The sequence below is a fragment of the Pipra filicauda genome, unplaced genomic scaffold (assembly GCF_003945595.2).
Source record: "Pipra filicauda isolate LSUMZ 115617 unplaced genomic scaffold, ASM394559v2 scaffold155_size1731166_pilon, whole genome shotgun sequence".
NCBI classification, from domain to species: domain Eukaryota; kingdom Metazoa; phylum Chordata; class Aves; order Passeriformes; family Pipridae; genus Pipra; species Pipra filicauda.
Window position 1 is genome coordinate 973,492 of NW_024104051.1, and position 25,429 is coordinate 998,920.

The 25,429-nt window shown below is 42.3% G+C and overlaps 1 protein-coding gene across 3 annotated transcripts in view; it reads left to right on the forward strand.

The window, feature by feature from the left end:
* SLC66A2 (solute carrier family 66 member 2) overlaps positions 1–25,429 on the forward strand; it is a 73,811-nt gene that overhangs the window by 45,019 nt on the left and 3,363 nt on the right. For all 3 annotated transcript variants that reach the window (XM_027721502.2, XM_039379099.1, XM_027721504.2), the window contains one exon: positions 7,728–7,944. In XM_027721502.2, coding sequence (XP_027577303.1) covers positions 7,728–7,944 — 217 coding nt within the window. The remainder of the gene's footprint in view (positions 1–7,727; positions 7,945–25,429) is intronic.

The following is a 25,429-nucleotide window of genomic DNA, read 5'->3' on the forward strand; positions in this document are numbered from 1 at the left end:
GCATGAACCTGATGTGACAAAACAGAGACCCAGCATAAAAGATTTTAGGAGATGATGACAACACATAAAATGAAGCAAAGAAAATCAAGTCAAGTATTTGCCTTCAGACTAGAGGAGATGACTGAGGGGAGATAGGGGTAATGTTGATATAGAGGAGGTTTCATCAGACTTGAACTTCTGCTATCAGGTGTTCTGTCCTCCCATCAAGTACTGAAACCTCCAGTGAGCTTTTAAAAACAAAAGTTTTTTTTTTTTTTGATCTTCAAGTTTTATGTGGGTGAGGCTTTCAGGCTTTTTCTCTGCAATTAAGATGTGACATTGTCCCCCTCTCACATGAAAACCTGCTGATTACTTTTTGTTAACTAGAGGACTTGTGCGGGGCCTTTAAGGAGAGTGAAATCCTAAGAGGACTGGCTTTAAGGAAATTGACATTAGTCTATATGTGGCCAAGGCAAGGCACCCTAGGGGCCAAGGGATGTCAAAAATGAGTTTCATTGAATGGGAGTAATTTGTTTAGTATAGGCTGGGGTGATATTTTCAGAAAGGGTTCAAGACCCTCTGGAATATTTTACTCCCATCTTAGATGCGCTAGAAGGGAAAAAGGGGCAGTGTTTGCCTACAAGTCAGCGTGAAGGCCAGATGACAACAGCCTGTGGAAGAGAAGGTTTGAGAGATGCTGAAGTACTGTGGTGACAGGGCTGAGCAGACACCTAGAAGTACACAGAGATACAGAAATTCCTAGTTCATGGGCCTGAAGGAATGGAGATGGAGAACACTGTCTCCTGATAGAGATGATGCAAGATGGTGGATTCCTGAACTTTTTTTCAAAGGACAGTGGTTTGGATCAGAGCTAGAAGTTTTTGGTGCTAAGCTCTCACTTCTTCTCTTTTGTACCATGAGTGAAAGATAACAAGTCCCTTTTCAGTCCCAGTGAGTGTAAAAGAAATGCTGGCTTCAGACAGCATTTGCAGGTTTCTATCACTTCTTAAAAAAGGAAGAAAGAAAATCCAAATCTGTCAATTCTCGCTGTCTAATGCTGCTTCCTTCCTTCTTTCTGGAAGAAAAGAGGAAAGTGCCTAGCTGGATATGTAGATAATGAGAGAGAGAGAAGTTATGGATCACCTGGTAACAGTCCTACAGAGCCTTGCTGCTCTTGTCACCCCAGTTATTTCCTGGGTACCCTGTTGGGTATGCAGGAATTTCAGAACAGAGGATCAGAGAAACCCACCTTCTGACTGGGAGCTGCTCAGAATGAGCAAGATGAGAAGTGCTAGCCAGTGTCCTTCTCTGTAATCCTGCTGCTGTTTTAAGATGAGACAGCTGAAATCGGGATTGCCAGACAGCTAATGCCTGAGGCAAAAGTCTGAGGATTTGCCGCAGCTGGAGGACTGCAAGTGTAAAAGTCTCCTTTTCAGAATCCACTGCCTGGGCCCTACCTTCTGTGGCAGGTGCCTCCCAAGTCCTCTTCAGAGAACATGGCAAAATTTATTTATTTTAAGATGCCGCTGCTGAGTGCAGGAACTGTGTATAGCTTAGAGCACTCATTTGAGGTGTGAGAGGTCTGAGTTAATTTCTTTTGTCAGCCTGGGGATACAAGTCTGCATCTTCCAACTGTCCGAAGAGTTGCCCTAGTTGCCAGGCTGGGATGAGGAGTGGCATTCATATTTGCCTGCTGCTCAGAACTGAACCTCTTTTACAGCAGAGACCACAAGTTCTTGACACAAGCAAAAAAGCAAGTGAGGAGGAGGCTCTTGCACCGTAGCCCAATAGCTAAGACCCACAGGGAGAGCGGAGAGTTACAGGTTCCAGCTCCTGCATATTTAAAGCATGTACATTTTACAGTAAACAGACCATGGATAATAACCTGAAATAATTCTCATCCATGACTGCATTTTGTAACTGTTCCAGGTTGGCTAAATTACCATTATCAGGCTCCTTCACAGCATCCAAGCCCTGAGGTTTTGGATTCTAGTGTTTTTAAGGGAGGAGCTGGACATCTGACTGCTTAGGCTAGACTCCTTTGATCATTGTGACGGGAACAGACAGGTCAGGTGGGCAGGCACTGTGGTCCACAGTTAGATGATGGAAATTAGACATTCTTTGGACAGCACCACAGTCTCCCAAAACATAAGAATTATTAGTTGTATACTGGGGGGAGGAGGTAAACAGTCATCTGTTTAGAAAGGCACTCAGGGGTAGTGAGTGTCCAACGTGCTCTTAGAATGAGTTAGTGAGCAGTGTTTTTCATACGGGAGGTCAAGAGTTTAATTATGGGAGGCAGTTTGGGTGAATGACTGAATTAATGGTATAATAAGGAGCGGGAGAAAACAAAGTAAAACCAGTAGCCTTCATAACAAGGAAAGAGTTTATTTCCTAGGTGAAGCTATACAAAGGGCTCAAATACAAACTCTCCCACCTTGCAAAGACAGGCAATGTAAAATTGTGAGCTTTTCATTGACCTCAAACCCAGGAAGGAACCAACCAAAAAGTGAGAGCTGGGTCAAATATCTAGGGATGAGTGTAAGTGTAGCACAAGGATGTAGGTACAGAATTAGAAAGGTCAAGACACAAAATAAGATGCAACTAGGAAGAGAAATTGAGAGCTACAGTAAATAATTTTTAGGATGTCAAAGTCTTTGCTTCACTTTCCCAAAAGGAACTAGCATGGTAGCTGGCTTGGTATAAAATGTGTCTTGACTAAAAATAATGTAACTGTTTGGACCCCTGTGTCATCCTCAAGTGAAAGTTGATACTGTGAGAACTCTTCTTTGTGTTGCTTGGCATTTATCCCACACCAGAATCTTGAATTTACTACTCGCTTTTTGCCCCAACTAGTCCTAACCATGATTATTTACAATGCTGTCTCTGCCTGCTTTACGTTTTTCATATCTGACACGCAATGTGCCTCCCAGAGGAGGTCTTTTAATCGCATCCCTCTTCACCCTCAAGCTGTGTAGAGTTGTCTCCAGTCAGTGCACAAAGAACCTACTGAGCTGCTACTTCCCCCAGCATCAGTAGGATTTTCCAACATAAATCTCTCATCTATCAATGGATTAACATACTTAAAATGCAGCTCACTGAGTGGATTAAAGAGCTCAGGCATGGGTAATAAGATACAGTACCTTTCACAGCAGTAATGCCAATTCCGATCCATGCAGGATGGTAGTGACTGGGAGTTACTGCTTGGACTGCGTCGGCTGAGTATGGTCACAAACTCACATCATGGATTTCTCTGTGGGCAGGATGGGGAGCTAGTGAATGCAGTAAGCTATGCAAGCAGTGCCTTCCTGTTTCAGGGAGTAGAAAGATGTGCATCCAGATTTAACTTGGACAGTTTTTAAGATGTTTGCTAGAAAAGAAATGTGATACAGTGGGACTCCTTGTTTTGCCTTTTTAAAGAAAAGGGATGATGGGGGGGGCAAAAATCCCAATATCATATTTATTATTCATAATTTTCTTCAGATATGAATAATGTTTGTAGTAGTATTTATAACTTCATTCAGTTCTGGAGCTCTGATTGGTGTCCTCTGATTATCTTCTTGGGACAGGACTAGTCTGCACACACATATGGATTTTGTTCTGTTCTTAAAACTAACTCCTTCTCTTTTTTTTAGCATTTAAAAGCCTTTTTTGTATGTACCTGTCACAGTACTCAGCACAACCAACATTTTTTTTCTTTGAAAGTATATCGCTCCCATTACTCCCATAATGTGTTTGGACCCCCTTGAGAAGGGAGCAACTTGGAAAAATGAGTCATAGTTTATTTCCAGACCTTGAAGTGATGGGTATGTGATTATTTTCCCTTTGAATTTTTGAAACCGTTTGTCAAAGAAAATAAGTTTTAGCCTCGATTAAAAAAGAAGCAATCATGTGGCAAAACACTTTAACAGTTCAAGTAAGGGCCAGAGAAACCCATATGAAAGGTCAGGTTTTTTGGTAATGCAGAGTGTGGTGATGTGTAGTGTCCTAAAATAGACTTCTGCATCTGGAATATACATCTGTTAAGTAGAGCAATTAGTGATTATATATTGGGTTGTTTTTAAAATAACTCAGATGTTTTTCTGCAAGGCTGTTACCAAGGTTATTGGTTGTGATGGTTCTTACGTCTTTTTGTCTTCCCTTCTTCCCTGAAAACATAACCAAGGAAAATTTATAGCAGAAATTAGAACTTACTCAATAAACTAGTGCAGTGCAACAGAGACTGTCTAGCATCATGACAGTTTTGAGCAAAAGAGAATCTCAGTCTCTTTCCTGTGCTAGTAATTAGCTCTCCTGCTTCAGCTGAAGTCCTGTTTCACACGATAGCATCTGTTCAAGTGTTTGCATGGATCCATGGATTTTGTAGCTGGCCTCATGGTAGCTATGTGAATGTTGACTTTTTTTGTTTCATGAACTTCCTAAACTTCTGCTCCCCGCATGTAGTTTTAGTTCTTTGATTTTTGTTATGAAAATGAACTTGGGGAAATAAGGATTTGGTGTCTAGGGATGGGTATTTTAAAAAGGAGCCTTGAGCATGTAGAGAATGCAGGAGGAAAACCACAGTGTATGCAGGGCAGACCTGACAGCTAGTAGGAAGGTTTAGTGAGTGAGGGACCAAGGGTCCTGCATGCCCATGGCAGCACAGCAACCAGATCCAAACTAATTCTGTTGAGCCCAGAATTCAAGGTGTAGTGACTGCATAGCCATCTCGAGAGTCAATGTGGTCTCTTCTAGGGCTGGAACTGTCTGAAAGGATGTGCCCTCAGCACAGTAAGAACATTGACCTGGTGGAGCAAGTCCAGAAGAGGGCCAGCAAGATGGTTAGAGGGATGGAGCACATCCGCTATGAGGAAAGGCTGAGAGAGTTGGGATTGTTCAGCCTGGAAAAGAGGAGGCTTTGGGGTGACCTAATTGTGGCCTTCCAGTACCTGAAGGGAGCCTACAGGAAATATGGAGAGGGACTTTTTACAAGGGCATGTAGTGATAGGACAGATGGGGAGTGGATTCAAATTGAAAAAGAATAGGTTTAGATTGGATATTAGGAAAAAATCTTTACTGTGAGGGTGGTAAGGCACTGGAACAGGTTGCCCAGAGAAGTTGTGGATGCCCCATCCCTAGAAGTGTTCAAGGCCAGGTTGAGTGGGCCTCTGAGTAAACTGGTCTTGTGGAAGGTGTTGCTGCCCATAGCAGGGGGTTGGAACTAGAAGATCTTTAAGGACCCTTCCAACCCAAGCCATTCTGTGATTCTATGCGTTCTTGCCTATGGCTGCCACTGGTTGCTGGTTTTAAGATGTTGGTCTGAGATAGGACCTGTAGAACATTGTGTCAATGTTGAATGACTCTTGCTGGAAAGTAAAAGCAAATTTTCCACTCAGCATGTTTGACACTCAGCATGTTTGAATGCGAGAGCTCTGAAGTAAAATGAAACACGTCTTCTTGAGGATTGAAAGCCAGTGCTTTAGCTGTCTGTGAAGAAACTAAAGACTGTGTGAGCACATCTCAAAAGGTTTGAAGAAATAATCTGGTAAAAGCAGTTATGTCTTAAAAGACATCAGTAGCTCTCCTTTTCTACACTGGAGGTTGCTTTTTTAAATGGCCTGAGACCTCCCCAACTTTTCTTTCTCTTAATCCCATTTTCTTTGCTGTTCACTGTTCTGGCCCCATTGTATGCCCAAAGGCCTCTGTCCCCGACAGCATCTCTTGCAAATGTAATGGTTGCATAGTGTCAGATTTGTTGCGTAGTGTCAGGCCATTTGCTTGCTATTGCTGGTGTAGCCGGCAAAAGTAGCGTAAATTTACTCTGTTACACCCCTTGCTACTTTATGTTGTGCAGGTGTAGCTTAGGCACAGTGAAAGCAATGGGAGTTTTGAATGTTTCTTATTCCTTCTGCTTCGTCAGAGGTTCTCCTTGACTTTCCTTGTCTCCAGAAAGTGCAATAGAGATAAATTGAATAATGATTTTCCTGCCTTTATGGTTGTGGTTCCTTTTTCTGTTTCATTCTATTTTGTTCTTCCTTCATCTCCAAAAAGGAAAACCTTCACAAAGCTCCAGAAACGCATGATGCTCATGTGCTATGTGTCTTGTGTCCCTGAATTATTGAGGCCGAGGAGCCACTACCATAAAATACTGGAAGTCAACATTTACATTTACAGTGGGTTTGCCACAGTTTTTTTCATTCAGTCTGGGTGGTGGCTGACAATTCTGCAGGTTGGGTATGGGTCCTGGCCAGTTTTACCTCCCTCTTTGTGTGGCAAAGTAAAATGATTCAGCTGGGTGCAGTCAATAGGTGTCCTCAGGAATGAGTTTGCCAGGTATTAAAAAGAGTTAATAAGGAGTGTCTGAGGGCTAGACTGATAATGATATGAAGGTGTGAAAAGATGCAGAGAATGAAACTATTATTTGACATGTATATGTATCCTTAGGCAACTAAGTGCCTGTATTCCCATTTGCACTGAATTTGCTGTTAGTCCGTGGAGGTCAGTATCTTCATTGCCTGAATTAGAAATAGGACTTTTTTTTGTAGCTTTCTTACTACTTCTGAGGTGGCAGCGACAAAAATCTTTTAGGGATGTGTGTTGCACATATTTGGGCTGGTTGTAATAACCCTGTTAGGACGGTGGTTCATCATCTTGGTAGTTAACAGTAGGTTGAAGTAGGTATTTTTAACTTAAAGTGCTTTTAAGAAAGGAAGGCAGGAACAGCACCTACAGTTATTGTTGCATTCTTCTTATTAAAAATGATGTTATTATTTTGTGATACAGTCAATGGTTATGGGGTTTTATATTTTATTAGTCATCAGTAAGATAGCTGCATATCTTCCAGTGGTATGCTGTTAATGTGCCAAGCAAATGCCATGGTTGGTTCATTTTTTCTCTCCTGCTCTCAAGAGAGGAAGTCGTGTGGTGCAGCATTTTGTTCTGATGAATGTAGAAATGAGTGTGCACCCTGCAGTCGTTGGTAATGGCAAAGGTGAGAGCAAAGCACATTTTGCCTTTGGAGTGGAAACTGGTGATGTCTGTGGGAGGCCTTGTTCCAGAGGGGAATCTTGCCTCAGTCTTGTACCTGTCTCAGTAAAACTGTACCAGCTGCACATGGCAGCTTACCCTTCACCGCAGGCAGCTGCATAGCTGCACAGCACCAGGGAACAGAACTGTGAACTTCTCAGGACACTTCTAAGTGACCTTCTAAGGAGCTTGGATTGAGGCAGTTTGAGGGTAGAGATAATGACCTAAGAGAGAGAACACTTACATTGCTGTGCTTGGGGCCTGTTCTAGGTATTGTGAAGTTTCTTGTGAAACATTTCTTATGCCAGAGTCCAGTATCCAGTTGTGGATGCCCCATCCCTTAATATCCAAATCTGGATCTTAGTATCCGGAGTCCTTCATATTTTATACATGAAGGTATTTTCAAAATGCTTCCTTTTAAAAAGTTATTTTTATAAATATTTTATTGGTTTGCAAGACTTCGTTTTATTGTTTCCTTGTTGAACACTCCCCAAAAAATGTTTTTGAAATCAAGACTCTTTATTTTTCATGTTGTTTTTGTGTTTGATTTTTTTTTGGTGAGCGTGTTTGGTTGGTTGGTTTGGTTTTATTTTTTTAATTATTTCCCTCATTTTCTACCATGCTCTATGGCCAAAGACTGACTGTGGCTCCCTCATGCTTCCCTGTTCTTAATTCCACCTGATTAACTTCGAGTTGGTTGAGAAAACATGTTTGATTCTTCTTCCATTCCTATTCTGTTGCAGATTTTGACTTGAACTATTTTTGGCATTGGAGCAAGTTTACAGACTATCTGCAGTGTGTCCTCACCTTCACTGGTGTGACTGGTTACATCACTTACCTCTGGCTGGACTCATCTCTCTTTGTGGAGACGCTGGGCTTCCTTGCAGTGTTCACCGAGGCCATGCTGGGTGTTCCCCAGCTCTACCGCAACTACCAGAACAGATCTACAGAAGGAATGAGGTATGGTGTTTGTCTTACATAGCAAGGAAGTGTGTGTGTGTGTGTGTGTGTTCGTGTAGGTTATCTGTGTAGTGTTGGAATACTTCTCCAGGAAGGCCAATGTCATGTCTCTTATTTCTTCTTGAAAATATGGCAACTGTCAGAGTAGACACTCTGTCACTAGGAGCTGGTGCAGCCCTGCTGAAGGCAGTGGGAGCTCCCTTACAGCTCTGAGGTCTGACCCATTATCCAAGTCCAGCTGGACAGTTCCAAGGTGAAACAGGTTTTAGTGAAATAAACATGTGAAACTACCACTGTTGCCATTAGCAACATATTGCAGTTCAAGCCGTGCTACACTGGCAATTAGAAATGGACTAAAGAGATCATGCATATCAAAAGTAATACAGAGGATGAAAATATTTTGAGCCTGCAGCAAATAACTGTCAGTGTAACTCATATATTAGCTCGTCACTTTTTGTCACATATCTACTCATCACTTTTTCATAATCCATTATTACATTTGTAGCAAATAACATGAGTATTTATTTTTGTGTCAGAGCCTGAAACTGACATTTAAGAAAGCTCTAATAAGACGTTTACAGTCATTACTAGGAAACCCTTTATAAAAAAGTGTGGGACAGAAAACTTTAATCCTGTGCCCACTCTTGGAGTGTTAAATTAGATTATCTTTTCATACTGTTTACTGGATAACTCAGTGATAACACTAAGATTTCCAAATTGCAAAGGCAACTTGTAAAGCTTTTTGAGAGAGAAAACCTTCACTGTGGTACGTACATAAGTGCACTGGTTTGTAGAAAAAGTACAACAGCAAGTTCACACCCAAACCAAAGCAATTTTGTCCTCTGTTCACATCGTTCCCTTTACTTGTTTACCTTGAGCATGCTTATACTAGCTGTTTGAAGTTTTTTTCTAGCTTGAAATGTTGTTGAGGGAATGGTCAGAAATTTACTTTGATGCTTAAAGCATTTTCTGAGTGGGAGCCCCTTTGGTACAGAATGAGTCAGGATTTACTTCCAAAATATTGGGGTATATTTCATACACATACTGCCTTGGAAAATTCTGTTCCTGTGATATCCAGAAGGCAGCTTACCTACTAGACCTTCTTTATGCTCTGGTTTGACTTTTCCTTTTCTATTTTTTATCAGTGAATCATAATGCCATACCACTGCCAGGTAGTGTTTTGCTTTTCCTTAACTGCTTTCTGGGGACTTGAGTTTCAGTTTTCCAATTTCCTGTATATGCTACTTAGCAAAAGGAGAAAAAAAGCCCTTGTTCTTCAGAACAACAGTTTCTTTGTAAAGCTTTAAGCATAGAATTGCAGAATTCTCATCTAAAATTGCTTGGCAGGAGTGCTGTGTTTAGTCAAGATAAAATAGCATAAAAGCTTATGTTCCCTTGCTGTTGAACGGAACCAGGTCAAGGATAGCCACCCCCCTTATCGGTTGTGCCCAGAGGTTTTCCAGAGTGCATTCCCCTCTCCGGTTCTACTCCTGACACAGTACTTCCTGTGGCATTGGACACCGATGAGTCTGGGGACTGATGGGACAATACACAGGTCTGTGCTGATGTACTGCAGTTGGAGTATGTTCATGCAAATGCAGATGCAAATGTTAGTGCTATTCCTTTTTTTCAGGCTAAATTGCAGTTTTATATATGTTGCAGGTACCACATACAGTTTCTAGTCCCGTGCAAATGTTAATTGACTAGATTGTCTTTAAGCATTACTGGGCTATTCCTGCTGTGAGAGTGAGTGATTTCCGCTGGTGTATTGCCTTCTGTTGAAGGAGCTGTTGGAAAAACTTCCTCTGAACTTCCCTTCCTGTGTCTGCTTCTCTGTCTAAAAGCACATCAGAGAAGACATCCCAGTCACGGAAGCACCGAGGGAGCATGTAACAGGCCAGCCAGGCTACTCTTAGGACTAAGTTTGTGAACTTGCATGGCTGTTTACCAGATGGGGACTAGCTGATGGCCACTGCTCTGTGCAGTTATTTACTGCTCAGTGCACAAATAAGATGTATGTGGATGGTTACACTGTCAGAAGCAATTACACTGGGGATCCTCTGCCCATCAGCTGGGCCAAAATGGCTGGCTGCCAGCCATGCTCTTAGCAAACCTCAGTGGCAACGTAAAAGAGATGAGTTTCAAGTGTCTGTGTGACTTTAAACTTAATGGGGAGAGCAATGAGAATTAAGCTGCTGTATTTAATGACCTTTTGGACAAACATCACATCCTGGTTGGAGGTGGTAACTTCTTAAACCACAGTAATTATGTCACTTGTGGTGCACGAGTGGGGTCTGTGTCCCTGATAAAGATCACAGCCTTTATTACTGCCAGAGAAGGGGCTGTTTGAAGGTCCTCATGGCTTGGCTGAGAAAAGCAGTAACGTGCATCTGTCTCTGAACTGGGACAGAATGGGACAAAGCAGCTGATATGTTAAGTCTATTTAGCAAATAATTCCTTTAATAAATGTAAACTTACAGAAATGGAGAATAAGGTTACAATAGGTGGCCACATCTGATCAGAGCTCCTCATATCTTATTTTTATTTATGTCTTCATTTCTCCCTTCTTCTCTCATTTTCCCTCTTTTTGTAGCAATGTGGGTACTAGGTCCTGTAGAATCCTACCCTGTTCTGAGAGAGTGGAGGCCAAAGGAGAAGTTGGAAAGAGATGGAAACAGTAAAATCAGAAAGGGGATGCACGCTGAGTAACAGCTTTTGTAGAGGGAAGATCGTGTAGTATGTACTGGTGGGCTGATGATTGATAGGCGGAAATTTTCCTATGATTAAGTAAACAACTAAGCTAGTCAAAGGAACAGAAATTTTCATTATGTTCTCTTTGACAATTCACCTGATTACCTTTGGAATTAGTACTTTGTGGAAACTTAGAGCTCTGTTCAAGTGTTTAAGTACTTCTTAAAAGTTGCAACCTAAATAGTATAGTCATAGTTCTATAAATTATGGTACTAACCTTGACAGAAGGGCTTTTGTAATGAATTGTGTTAATACCTATCAAAGAAATAATCACTTAATCTTCATTTCTGTTCAAGAACTAAACTACTTCTGTCAAGTCACCTAGTAAAAGAGTAATTTAATGACTTTAATTATTGGGGTGGATTAGAATTATGATTATGTTGGAAAAAAGACAAAAGCAGCCTCAAAGTTTAAGAGCTTTAGAATATAGGAGGCATCCTGTTATATGAGGAAAAAAAGGCATTATGAGGTTAAAAAATTGCTCATTACTTGTAAATTTTCTTTATATTATGTAGTAAAATATTTCAAAATTTGACGCATCCCCTCTCCCATCTTGCAGGAGTCACAGATGCTGACTTTGCTACAGCTGGAATCTGATGCTCCTCGTATTACTAACTGCTTTTGCTTTGTGACAAAAAACTTACAAGAATTTATTCTGTCATTTTAGCTTTGTGTCCTCACTCCTTCTAAGATACTTGACTCCCAGTCACTTTCTCTTTCTAATAAACTGCAATCATGAGAAAAGGTAGTGTTTAACATGAGGCAGTGGAGAGGGTAAGAAGGTTGGCTCTGAATCTGGCAGCAGCATTGCTGCACACAGCGGTCAGTGCACACCTGCTGGTCAGTGCATTGGAAAGTCACATCCTTGTGAGGACAACAGCTTTTGTGGAGCTCCTGTGGTGGTGGAGTGTGTGCTTTTTATGCAGGGGTGGGAGAGCCTCTGAGGGAGGCTTGGACTCATGCAGACCATGTTATGATGTACTCGTCATAATCCCAACAGGCCTCCTTCCACCAAAGGAGGAGGATGGAAGTTGTTCTTCTGTAAGTCTGTGACCAAGCTGTAGGTGTGTGGTCCTACACAAAGATGAGTTAACCCTGGGACTGCACGAGGGTCCATTTGCTCCAGGACAGTTTGTTGTATTGCATTCCTGTCTGTTGCCCTGCCCTGCTCCAGAAAAAAATAACTTCATTGAAAGTTTTTTGCAATAGCTTGTCAGAGTCACCTGGCAGTAACCTTTTGGACTGCTAGCTGCTGCTCCAACCCAATAGAGCAGTGGTTTCTTTTCAGTCACTGCCTGGAGTTCAGAGTTGCTGCATGGCAGAATCTCCTCAGGTCTAAGAAAGAGGTCTGGCAGCAGGCCTGAGCTGGGCTGCATATCTTGAAGTTTCAGAAGTCACAGTCCATTGGATGTGCTCATCAATTGTTAGTTTGGAAATGTAGGTTCAATAAAGTGAGGTCCTTTTACAGCAGTTGTTGAGGTCCTGATGTCTACTGTTGTCTCTTCTCTGACTGCACTCTGGGCACGAGATGGGCACTTGCTGTGCTTGACTCAGGGCTGCACGTGCAGCTGCAGGGTCATAAGGATGCAGCCAGGGAAGGGCTGTGTCATTCCTCTGCGAGCTGTTTTCCGTGTCTCTCTTCTAGCTCATGGACAGTTTTCAGTCTGCTTGAAAGGAACCTCCTTTCTGCACAACTTTCACTGTCATGTTTGTTTGATGTTGGGTCAGAGGCTCAAAATTTCACTGCCTGGAGACAGCACAATCCGTGACTCTGCTTGTGTGTTGATAGGAGCCTGTCTTGAGAAATCCAGCCTGAAAAGGCTGAATGAGGATAATCAGTATTTAATTCAATCAGGTTGTCGTGCTATGAAATAAAGAAAATATTAATTTACTTCCTCCTGTGGCAGTACTGGGTCAGTCACACTGATTATTCTGTTTTAAAAAGCACAAATCACTAAAGGAGAAACAATCAGCATTTTTTGTCTCAGAAGCTGCTGGAGTCCAGTTGCAAATTTTAAGAATGCTTTTTCCATTCAGAAATGTTTTACAAAGTGCACTGCCACTGTGAGCTAGTTCTGAGAAAGCGTTTATCTGAAATGTGTCCAGTGAAATGAGTGTGGCGTAAAGAAGTTTGAAAGAAATAAATTATATTAAATGTATTCTATTATACATCTATATTTAATATAGTATTTCCTCTTTCCCTCTATAGATAATATTAAAAATACTAGAAGACACTATTTCTTAGGGAGACAAAATTTTATTGTGGGGGTCTTTTATTTAAGTACTGCTCTGCAGCTTTTTCCTTTATGACACATGCAGCTCTTTATATCATTTTTTAGAGAAACTTTTGACTTCTGAGAACAGTGTTTGTTCCAGAGAAAAATCCTGGCTTTATTCAAACGCTGTGAAGATTAATGAAAGCTGCTAGATTTTTCTGCCTCTGTTGAATTAGCCAGGTGCTGTGGTGAACAGATGTAAAAGGCTTTAGTCAGGACTGGCTAACCAATGTCTGGCCACCTCCTCTAGTGAGATTTGAGGTTTAAGGAGATTGGGCAAGTGCTCTAAAAATGCCACTGCTGTGGTTTCTTGGGATTTTTTAGCCTCAGGGAATTTTTTATTTGTGAATAAGTAAAACAGCTCCAGTGAGTTACTTCTTTGGAGTAATGCTATTTAAAAGAAAACAAACCCCTCAGCTAGAGAGAAGTAGCTAGAGTTGTGGATGTTTCTGCTCAGGCACCAACTATGCATTAGCTTCTTAAGAATAAATTTAGTTCCATTGAAAAGAGATGTTAAGAGACAATCCACATCTGTTGCGGCAACTTTGTTACCTATGTGTGCTGCTTTGGGGAGGTTCAGTAAAGGACTGAGAGAAAATAACTGGAAAAGGACTTTAAAAATGCTAAAAAGAAGGAAAGTTAAAAGAGGATGATGCAGATAATGGCAGTATTGAATGGTATGGGTTTTTTCCTCAGAAATTGCATGGATCAGACCAAAAGAAATAGGAGTAGGGATAATGGATGCCTATGTGAGAGATTTCTTTTTCTGAGTATGCCACATACACAAAACAGACACAGTTAGAGTGGTGATCTGAGTTAGTGGTACATTGTGTCCAGTCTGGACATCAAGGAAGATGCTGAATAGAGAGAGTCTGTTTCTCTCAAACTTTGGAGTTGTAGCCTCCAGGTGCTGATTAAACAGTGTCTACTGTTAAAATAGCAGCTGGTTTATATATTAAACACACAAAACAGAGAAGGTGGAAGAGGGGTATTGGACTTGAGGGCCATTTTAGTTAAAAACAAACAAACAAACAAACAAAAACCTGCCAAAATAGCTTTGTGGATTCAAATCATCTGACCCAATAAGAAGCAGATTTTCACTGCAGAAAGCATTGTGTAGACAATCATAAGGGACTAATTTATAAAAGCGAAAGTAGTTCTCAAGGGACTAATTAGGAACTAAAAGGTAAATCTGGGACCCTGGCAAATAGAAAAATCAAGGTCTTAAGCGTGAGCCAGAATGTAATGGGTAAATGTAAAGTTATTAGCACTACTTAAAAGGGGTTTGTACTTTACATTGTATGGCCCATTACTTCCTTTCACTGCTTTTCCTATTGAACTAAGTTAATGAAAACTGTCTGTCACTGTGCTTACAAATTGCCTGTTTTAAACTATACTTATCATTTACATTCCTGTCTGCTGTGATTGTCTTTTTTTGTCTTCCTAAATACTCTTTCTTTCTACTCAGATCCTCAGTTTTATCTGTGGGTCTACAAAAATTGTCATTGCTTCTGAGGCTCCAGACAGCATTCATACAATTTTTCGGAGAAGTTATACTTATTTCATTGTTTTGCTTTGATGACATTTCCTTTTTCCACTACTGTGGCACTCATTAGCTGCTTGATATTGTCCTTTATTGTAGCCTTTATATAAGATATTCTGAGGTTTCTCATTTCTGGACTTTGCATACATATGCAAGTTTGCAAGAGTTTGGGGAGTAGTTAGTAAACAATTTTCATGACTGGATGGACCAGGTTTTTGTACAACTGTAAGGCTTAACTGCTAACAGCTTCTCTTCTCTCTTAACCTTTTAATTAGTGGTTCTAATAGACACCAGGAAGATCAGATTCCATTCCCGAATCTGCCTGTTTCAAAGTTAAGAGACTGAAGAAAGTAGTCTGTAGTCCTCAGAAGATTTCTAGTTTCTTCTCCCTTGGAAGTGTTACTACATCAGGAAAGTAAACAAACTTGGTGTCAGTGCACTCAGGATGAGGGGACAGTCTGTTAGTATGTGAACAGATAGACTGAAACAATCTTGTTCTGATCCCAGGAAGCAAATGGATTCTCTCCTCTTTTTCAGACCCTCTTTTCACTTACAGCAGACCTGTGACTGATGCCCCAGGTTCAAGGACCTGTGCTTTCTGCTTGACTTTCTGCTGATATGTGGCCTCTGGGTTGCTCTGCTGGGGTCAGCACTTCATTCACCTCTCTGCTCACCTGCTGTGTCTCCCCAGAGCTGTTCTCTCAAGACCTGGAGCAGCACAACATGAAGCTCCAAAGACAGTTCTTTGTGCCCTGTGCACTCAACACATCTGAGAATTTCAGGAACTGAAGGAAGAGGCAGGTGGAAAAATCCAGGAGGGAGACCTTCCTTCCCTCACCCTCACAGCACTTCTGACAGTGTGAGCAGCAGTATCCACTTCCAATAAGCATCCCTAAGATTGTAGCACAGTGTGGACTGCTAAAGCTCTTGCACATATTTGAACCTCTTTCTCATTTCTCTTCCCTTGGCACCTCATCTCATCAGTTCAAAAAATAAATTCAAAGCCAATGACTTCAAACTAAAAGCATTCATCTTTTACAAATAGTTCAAGGGTTCTGTACAGTAATGGGAATAAAGCTCTGCCAGCATGTTTAATGAGTGCTCTCTTCAGCTGGTGCTTTTCTCTGTGCCCTAAAAATCTGAATTAGAAGAGAAAATTTGTTGTACTTTTGTTGCAAAGCCATTCCATTAAGGTTGGGCACTCCGTTTTTTGCTGGCAATTAAGTGTCATGCCAGGTATTTTGCATGGTTAAGGTCAGGTCAAGGCACAAAAGGTCGGAGTTGAGCTTGTCTTGAAGGCACCTGAGAGATGAAAGTTTTCTAAAAATGTCCTTTTCCTCTGTTACCTAACAAATTTGGGAACAAAAGTGCCTCAATTCTTGAAATTCCAGTACCTGTTTTGTTTCGCCAGAATTCATGACAACCAGTTGTGTAAGTGGGATAAGGTATCTGCTTATGTGGTTGCAGAGTTGTCTCCCTCAGTGCAGTAGGACTGAGTGGGATTAGAAATTTGGAATGGAAGTAAACTGAGGTTTGAGTTTGAAGAAATGTAGGTTGAGATGCAAGGATGCAAATATCCATAATGGTAATACTGACTGTGATGAAGATCTGAAAATGAGCAGAGTCGTGAGTAATTTAAGTAATTAATAGATGAACCAGAACAGCAGGAGAAAGAGATTGAAGGACCTTAGGCCAGAAAGTGACTTTGCAGTTTGGTCCAGAAAGACTAGTAGGAAGAATCGGATAGAAAATGGGAGTGTTGGGCAGATACGGGTGGGTCAGCTACAGAGATTTTCTGTTTCAGGTGTGACCTGTAATGGTGCATTTGGTCCCCTGCTCCTCAGACATGGAGGAACAAGGAAAAAGAAGAATAGGAAGTGCAGAGACTGACATACTGAGTATCTGTCCAGAAACTGAGACAGGGGAGGAAGTGCTTGTAGCATTCTTGAGTGGGATGTAGAAAGAAATAAAACTTGATGTCAGAAAAAGCTGTTTCAACAAGGCTCAAAGGTAGGGTTTTAATTTGTTCTGGGGAGGATGGCTGGGAATGATATATGTCCACATCACATAAGGGAATGGAATTATATGCCAAGCCAGATGTCCTGGCATTGTCAGGTGAGCTTTCAGGGTAGTTGCAGAAGCCTTGTCCCTTCAGATACCAAGTCTTGTATTAGAGAATTTTCTAGAGCAGGTTTCATAGTGTGCAAAGGGGCAGATTGCAAGAGTTTGGCAATGAAGATAGGCTAGGGGATGTCTATCCTTGTCGAACTGCAAAGACCCTGCTTGGGCTGAAATTTTAAGATTTGTTTCATGCCGCTATGTGTGGGATGTGATCGTGATGCTTTTATTTCCTCCCTACAGCGTTCAGTTCTGTCTACAGCATGGCTTTAAAGCACTTTAAAGTTCTGCAACCACTGTGGGTCAGTGGTAATACTGCTTGTGGGAAGTGGCTCAGAAGGGGTTGGTTTATGGTGGTACCTGCTGATAAAACACAGCCTTCCAGCTGGGCCTTGCTTTGAGAAACAGCACACAGGTGTGTGCTGTGTCACTGTCACCATTAACTTAACTCTGTACCTCTGTGTGCACATGTGCATGTGGAAGGAAAAGGGGAAACCTGGAATTTCATATGAAGAATTAGCTGCTAACATTCTGTCGTATAGGACTTGCAAGGGGTTATTTCATAGAGTCGGTAAGGGTGGAAAAGACCTCTAAGATCACCAAGTCTAACTGTTAACCTGACACTGCCAGGTCCACCATTATTTCCTTATAATGCTAAGGTGTTTTGGAGAAGAATACAAGCTTTGTTTCTTGCAAAAATCTTAACCTTATTTCCAGGCAGTAAACTGACTGGGAGGCAGGACTTTGTTCCTGAGTGATCACTCTTATTTTACACACTAGTGTGTTTGGGGTTTTCATTTCTCCAGTGTTTTCTTAGAATGTAAGGAGCATTTTACTAACTGAAGGATGTGATTTTTCATGAAAAGTGATGACTGCAGTATCATTAGGTTTTGTCCTTGGGGGTACTGTCTTTGAAGACAACTGAACACTAGTCCTCTAGAACAAAGTAAATGCTAAAGCTGGGGCTGCTATCTTGTGTGTGTTGACCAAAGTGATAATTGCAGTTATTGAATTGGAATACTAGAAGTGTGCTCAGGCTATGTACTGGTTACCATATGAAGGGAAAATGCACTCAAATTACCTCACGTTAAGTTGGATGAAGAGCCTGATGATTTCTTTGTTGTTTAGGGCTGAAAGGAAGATTTAAAAGAGTTGATTTGAGCCTTGGCATACACAGCTGTGCTGAAGCAAAGCTCTATTCTATCACGTCTTTTTATTACCTTTCAAATCGAATGTGTCCCAAGTTATTTAGAACTAGAGAAGGAAATACACTGAATAGTGTTACATGGGGGCATTATGTTGCCATCTCTTGGCATTGGCCCTCCCGGACATAGCAGTGATGTCCCTCCTGGCAGCAGGCAGGCTGCAACAGCTGGGATGTGGAGGGCCAATTCACCCAGCAGGGAAGCAAGCCATGGTAAGGAGTGCTGCTTCCTGGGATTTACTTCCAGCCAGCTGCATGGCAGCAAGGGCATGGGGATGGTCCTTTTACCACCTACTTTTCAGTGCATGGGCTGTGCCAAGTGGCTGGAGAGAAGATGGGCAACATGAGAGCATCTAGAGCAGCATGAGCCAACAGCTGTGCCTACAGCTCCACTGATGGTAGTGCCTTGAGTGGGAGGTGAGAGACAGGGAAGGGGGGACAGATCCTCAAGAACAAGTTAATGAGTGAGATTGAAGGGTGATGTAGTGTAGGTGTGGTCTGCACATTTTCATTAAATTGACACTACCAAGTGCATTGGCAGCTGACTGTATTACTGCAAGCAGTGCAGGGCATGATTTGCTGCCCTGGCACTTGAGGAAAGCCCCTCCCTGCCATGGCAGCAGATCTCTAAGCTTCCCAGTCCACCAGCAGCAGAAGCAGAGCCTGACTGATCCATGTTTGTACCACATGTCTGAGCAGACCTGAGCTTAACAGTCTGGCCAGTATCCATGTCTCCTGGTAGGAAGGGCACTGGTGTGATTTGTGGTTCTAGTCTTTCCTCTGATCTGCAAAAGAGATTTATTTTCACACCTGCTTCATGGAACTTGGGGCGTTCAAGAACTTTGGGTGTTTCAAGCTGCTGCCCTTCTTTCAGCAGCATAAGTTGTAGAGTACTAGAAATACTTTGTAGCTGTTAAGGTGTACCAGTTTTTGGACCCGTACAAACTAAACTTTAGGTATAGCTGCTTGAAATAACCAGGGGCCATACCAGTGATCCAGGACTATCCACCAGCCCCTGTGTGGCATGTCTTGTAGTTTCCCCTTGACTATCCTTTCACAGACATGTTCTCACAAATACTGGGGTTTGGATGGGTATGCTACATGGGGTCAAAATGTGTGACACGCTGCCGCTCTTGGGAGTTTAGAAGACAGATATTCATGAGGAGAAATAATTGGCAAATACCCGCATACCCTATTTTTCCATGACACTTTGTTGTTTAACTACATCTTTTTGGGTTTGTTTGCCTCATGATGTTGCAGAGTGAAATCCTCCATTTCGTCTTTCCTTGGTGATGTGTACAGTCCCTGAAAATGACAGAAACTTTCAGATAGTTTGCTCTTGGATTGCAGCCCACTGTGGTATCCATTCTTCATGGATAACAACTGTTTTAGCTTGGTTACAGAGGTCCAAAATAAATGCTGGATCTCTCTTCCTGCATGCTCTTCTTAACTCCTGCTAGTATCATGGGGCCGGACAAATGTCTTTCTCTTGAGGTGGTTGGTGCTGCTCCAGCCTCAGAGGAATTGTTGAGAAGTGAGGTAAGGCACCCACATTGAGTAGAGCACGTAGGACTTGTGAACAGTTTCATGCTTGGATTCCCAGCTGGCTGTGCAGTATTTAAAACAAGATCTATGCTTGTGCACACAGAAAGACTTGCCTTCGGGTTTCCAGATTTTTAAGCTTCAGACAATTTGGATATCTGATCCCAATGTTTTCTTATTCATGTTTTTTTTCTTTTTTTAATAATTTTTGGCAGATTAAAACAATTTGGTTAGCATCAGGAGAACTCCTTTTTTTGTTAAACCATATGGCATTTTGTTAGGAACAAATGCTCTATTTATTAATTTTTGTTTGGTTTGTGCAGTGTTATAAATAACATGGCATTCGTGTTTTGTGTTTTCTGGTCTGTGTTTCACTGCTGTAGGCAGGCTAGCCTCTGATTGAAGTGCAGTGTTACGGATTCTTGTTTTCTTTTCTAAGCAGACTATTTTGGAGCTGCAAATGGGAGCTGAAAGTTTTCCGAAGTCAGGATGTTATAACCAAATCTGCTTTTTCTTCCAGACATTCCCCTGCAAATGGCTTGTGGGAGGTAACGACTTAAAAGGTTGCAGGAGAGATACCTTCTGTACCCTCTTCCCCTTTTCCCAAACCCAAATGCAGTATTCAAAATACTCATTGACAGGCTGTTTCAATGTGGACTTTATTCCTGATGGAAATACTATCTTTTGAGCTCTTAAATGATTTTATTCTGCTTTTATATCCCCAATCATTTAAAGAACTGTCGTTATTTTTAACATATATGAAAGTCAAGTGCTAATATATGAAGAAATGTCTCTGAAACTGTGTCAATCTAATCAGATTTTTTGATTCAGAAAACCTGTGTTACGGTCTATTACTTGGCCATGATGAGAGGAAGTTGTGGTGAATTTCCACTAATTCTTGAACAAAAAGAGACCAGACTAATTTTCCTCTTTTTAGTTCCTTTCTCTGTTTAGTTCCTGTTGCCTGACATAAAAAAAAAGAAGAAAAAAGAAGCAACTTTCAAAGTAGATAACAGTCAATAAGTTTTATTAGTTTTTCTGTTGTTAAAAATAACTTAGGAGTTTTGAGTTCATTGACTATCTGAGCACAATTAGCCCTACGTTTGTGACTGTAGCAGGATGTAATTACATCAGGGCACCACATACCTCCTGTTGCTATTTGTGCTGAAATGTCTGGTCCAACCACTACAGGATTTCTCAACGGAAGTCACCGTCTAATGTCTGATTCTCTCTGTGTCTTCTAGCTTGCAGGGTATTTTTGGGTTTGTGTGTTACGCTGCAAACATGCAGAGTCATAACACTGATGTGAGAAAATCTACAGTGCAAACAGGAAGCGAATATGCCGTGTCTTTCTTCTTGTGTAGGTTTTGTGCTGAGTACCAGCCCGTGTTCTTCAGACTGCTGCTCTGCAGCCCTTCCAGTGTGCTACTGTTTGTAAGCTGTTCTGATGGATGGTTGCAACTAGTCTTAAAACAGACTGGTTTACCTGGGAGGAGGAAGAGGGGCTTCACATATCATACTTTTTTTACAAGATCCTTCTTTTTGGTCAGTTTTGTTCTTTCAGGTGAAGGAAGAAGAAAGGCATAATGACCAAGAAGTGGCTATTGTTGTGTGCAGAGACTCTGATAGAAAATCAGAGACTTGAGGCCGTTGCAGCCAGGTTTTGAGCAGAGGGAATGAAGATGCTGAAAAGCTTTGATTAGAGTAGCGTTAGTCCTGGATAAGATGGATCGAGCCTAAATATCTGGCTGATATGACTGTTCCACAAAGAGAAGCAATGGAAAATGTTTTGGATTTTTTTTCTCTTTTGAGTGCACTTTATAAACTCTTTCTACATCTAAATAATTCCAGAGGTATTTTGTAAAAATTATGGTTTGTTGGCTGACTGCAGGCACAGTGTACTGATAGGTGGTTTTACCTGTACTTGCTGTCACTTCCAAGTCAATACACAACATACAAGGAACGGGAATGAATCAGATCGTTTCATGAGAGAAGTGAATGCTTTTTTCCAGCATGTCATTTATTTATTTAGCAAATGAAGATGGGTATACAGCATGTTTATGAAATCTACTACCAGTAGTAGACAACAGCAGTGCCGTAGGGCATTTAGCAATCCGCCCTTAGTCTAGTGTCTGATCAGCAGTGCTGGTGTCTCTGAGAATTTAGTTCCAACAGCAGAATAAATAACTGCTCTTTCAGGTTTTAAGTGCAGTTGAAAAATACCAGCTTTTCCTCTTTGTGGTCAGTTGCAATTTGTGAAGACTTGACACTTACTGCTACTACATGAGCAGCTCCTTATATTGAGCTTAGCTGTAAGGAAAGCACTTGCTTTTTAGGAGGTTTGTTGTCATTGGATACTGCAGTACTGATTTACATTACTGGGAAGTGCTATTTTTACTGCAAATCTGCCTCTGCCTCTGGCGATACCAGCTATTTGAGCACAGTTCCTGCCTCCTGCTTCTCAAGTTGGCATCTCTGTTGTCACCCAGCCAAATGCTGCCATTTGTTTATTTCTACATCCCCAGGTTGCTCTAAGGCGCTGCTCACCTCTAACCTGCTCGCTCACTTGCTCTAAGAGCAGTTGTGCTGTCCTAATAGACCATATCCTCCATATGAACAAGGTGAGCATTTCCTGCCTTCCACATCTCCCCAGCTTAGCTTTGGGTTATTTCAGGAAAGATACCTGTGTTTATTTACTCCTAAATTCCGCTTTGCTGTGTAGCCAGTGCTGCACAGAACAGCTTCATTTGCATGACTTTGCAGATGTCAGGAAGAGAGAGCATGAAGTTGGTCTTTGTGAGATAGGCTGGGACATTTTTGCTGCGTGCAGCCTCTTTGTGCTGGACTGTCCAGTCTCAGGTGGTCTTGGTGGTGGGCCCTGACTGCCTCATCTGTGTTGACAACGCAGCATTTTCTCTCGCATTGTGAGGCCAAGGACCAGACGCGCACCAGTAGCCTGTGACCTGCCAGCTCCCAGCACCTGGCACACAGCACTGCAAAGGTTGATGGGCTGAGGCCAGTTGTACGAGGCTCAACAAGACCAAATGCCAAGTCCTGCACTTAGGTCACAACAACCCCATGCAGCGCTACAGGCTGGGGGAAGAGTGGCTGGAAAGCTGTCTAGTGGAAAATGAGAATAATACAAGAACTGCCTCTCTTCCCCAAGTGACTGGGTGAAGTTGAGAAGCTGTGGACAAAAACTGGCTTCTCTGTGCCACGTGGCATCCTGAAGTACCGTGATGGCTGGAAGTATGAGAACAGTGATAGTGTATCCATGCGATCCATCACGCGTAGTCATGCATGCACCATTGCGTTATTGTGAGTGACATTGCGTATGCAGCAAGGACAAAGCAATTGCAAAGCCCAGATAAGGGGAGAGGACCATTACTGTACTGAGGGTCTGGAAATGAGGACCTGACAGAAGTCATGCTGATGGTGTAAACTTCATTCACCCCCGTCTCCCAACCTCCTGAAGCATGGACCTGTGATGTGGTAGTGGGGCAGGGGTAGCTCTATTCCCCATGAGATGCCACGTGGACACTTGATAGGTTTCTCAGTGAGCTGAAACTTTCAGGCTGTGTGTGCAAATGGGTTCTGGTTGAGAGGGGAGAGAGCCAACAGCAGTAGCTTTTCCCCTCCCTGGGGTGGGCAGTGGAGGAATGAGACACATACTTAATTAGAGAGGGTGCTTTGTAGCCCCTCCTCCCCCACCCACTACCAAAACCTTGCCACGCAAACCCAATACAACCCTGAACACCCTTGTCTCTGGTTCTACTCCTCTGTCTGTCCATCCCAAAATCAGATTGTTTCCAAGGACTTGTGTACCATGTTCCCATTTCTCTTTCCATTCCTGTCATTCCCTGTCCTGCTCTAGTCTCTTTTTTCTATCCTGTTCTCATCTGACCAACCTTTTGGCTTCTCTGATGTCTCCTTGGCTTTTCTCTGTGGATCTTCATTACCTTGTCTCACGTCTTGCGTGTCTGTCCCCATTTCCTTACCAAGTGGTTTGTGGTTACCCCACACACCTTTCTATCTGTGCTGGACATGTCCCTTTTGTTCAGTCCCTCTCTCTCCTCTGGAGAGCAGCTGGCACTCCCACGGTCACTGATTTGCATCAGCCCTGTGCTCTGAGAACCTTGGTGCAGCTGCAGTACGAAGTTTTGTGGGACATCAAGTGTTTTCGGTTTGTTTTTTTGTCTTTTTTTTTTTCAATTTTATAGTACCTTGGTGATTGGCACGTTTTCTCTGCTGTTTTATCTAAGCTACTGGACAGAGGAGGATGTATATTTTTCGGCTCAGTGGCAGGCCAGTGGTGTTAGCTCTTTAAACTATCTGTTGCCTTTTTTAAAATCAGTTTTGCCAAGGTCAAGTTGAGTTTTTCCTGTGTGTAGAGCATTGTCATGTCCTATAGAGAACTCCGGGCATGATGATGATTCCTTGAGTGTCAGGTGTATGACCTGAAGAGTGGGGCTCTGAAACATCAAAGGCTGTTGGAGCATGCACCAAGTTACCCAACCAGTACTGCAGAATGTTGAGTTCACAGGTGGCTTCCTAGCAAAACCCAGAATTGCTTTGGCAAACTTGGCACAGCATGTGACACGGCTAGAGGTATGCTTGGCTCCTGTGATGCTGCTGAACTGCAGGTGTCCGTAAGGTTTCCCTCAGTGATTGATTATTCTTTCTTTGTGGGGGTTAACTCTTTTGTGGGCTGTACATTTTCTGACAGTGTGTATCTTGTTCTCCACATCTGCACTGCACTGTAGGATCACTTAAAAAACCCAGCTAGCTTTCTCCATGGGGAATATGTGACAAATATCCTTTGCATGTTAAATTCCCATTCAGCTGTTCCATGGCATCCCTGAATTGCCTATCTGTCAACAGTGAGCAGTTGGTTTGATTGGCCAGGTTGGGCATGTGCTTTTAGTGAGGGTCCCCAGCCATGCCAGGACAGATTCACGATTAAATTGTGACCAGTTGCCCAGCAAACACTGAGGAGCTTAAAATTAGAGGAGGAGGAAAGTTTGCTGCCAGCAAGCAAGGTGCCAGTTTTATTACTCTCAGTGCTTATTGCCCTTCCTGATTAAAATCTCAGTCCCAACCACTGCCTGCATCTATAAAGCTCCTCTAAGTGTGAAGTAAGGTGACTTGGAGTGACTGGGAATGTGCACAGGGCAGGTGGTGCATGCTGTTTGCACCAAGCACAAATGATATTGTGGGTTCAGCAGTTGTTTTCCTTTTCTGATTATTTATTTACATTTTTAGAATGACCTTGGGTGGAGAATGGCTGCTCACTCAACCATATGTCCTTGCTTGCACTTCTAGACAGAGACTCTTTGGAAGGTCCCAGTTGTGGACTTGTTTTATGCTCTCAGCTGCATGACCTGAGTTACAGAAAAGCTCTTGTTTCCATAGTGCAATGGGGCTGTATAAACTGATGCTCTTGGCCACCCTTCCCATATGGGGATAGAGTGGACTGCAGCAGTTGGCTTGCAATAGCGTTGTGTGCTTCTGTCCAAAATACGAATTGTGCTAGCTCCTGCCTGAATGCTTGAAAAATGAACATGAAGTCCTACCCTGCTGCATGGACCTGACGGTGTTTGATGAATTGGAGTCTGTGCTGGCAAAATGTAATTGCTTGTAATTATGACGAATCATGCGCAGTGCTCATACTGTGAACTACAAAGCTTTTGTCCACTGCCGCTTATTCGGCTGCTTAAAAAGCTCTCCTGATAAAGTGCATGAAGCTCAGAAACAGCCTTCAAGGTTTGGTTATTCGCATTTTGTTGAGGACACTGAAAAAAATTCGGTCTATTTGAACTCACTTCTATTCCCCAGAGTTTCTCCCGATGTGGGGGAGCAGAAGCTGGACTGCAGGACAGGGGATGGCTCAGCAGTATAGCAAAATGAAAGCAAGGAAGGCTATTAAGAGCATTGCTCTTGATCTGTGTCCTTGATAAAAATCCCTAGTGATGTTCATCCTTCCAGTAACAGCTGCAGGCATGTTGTTTCTCCTCTTTCTGTATTACTGGACAATCTGTCTTTCTGCTTGTT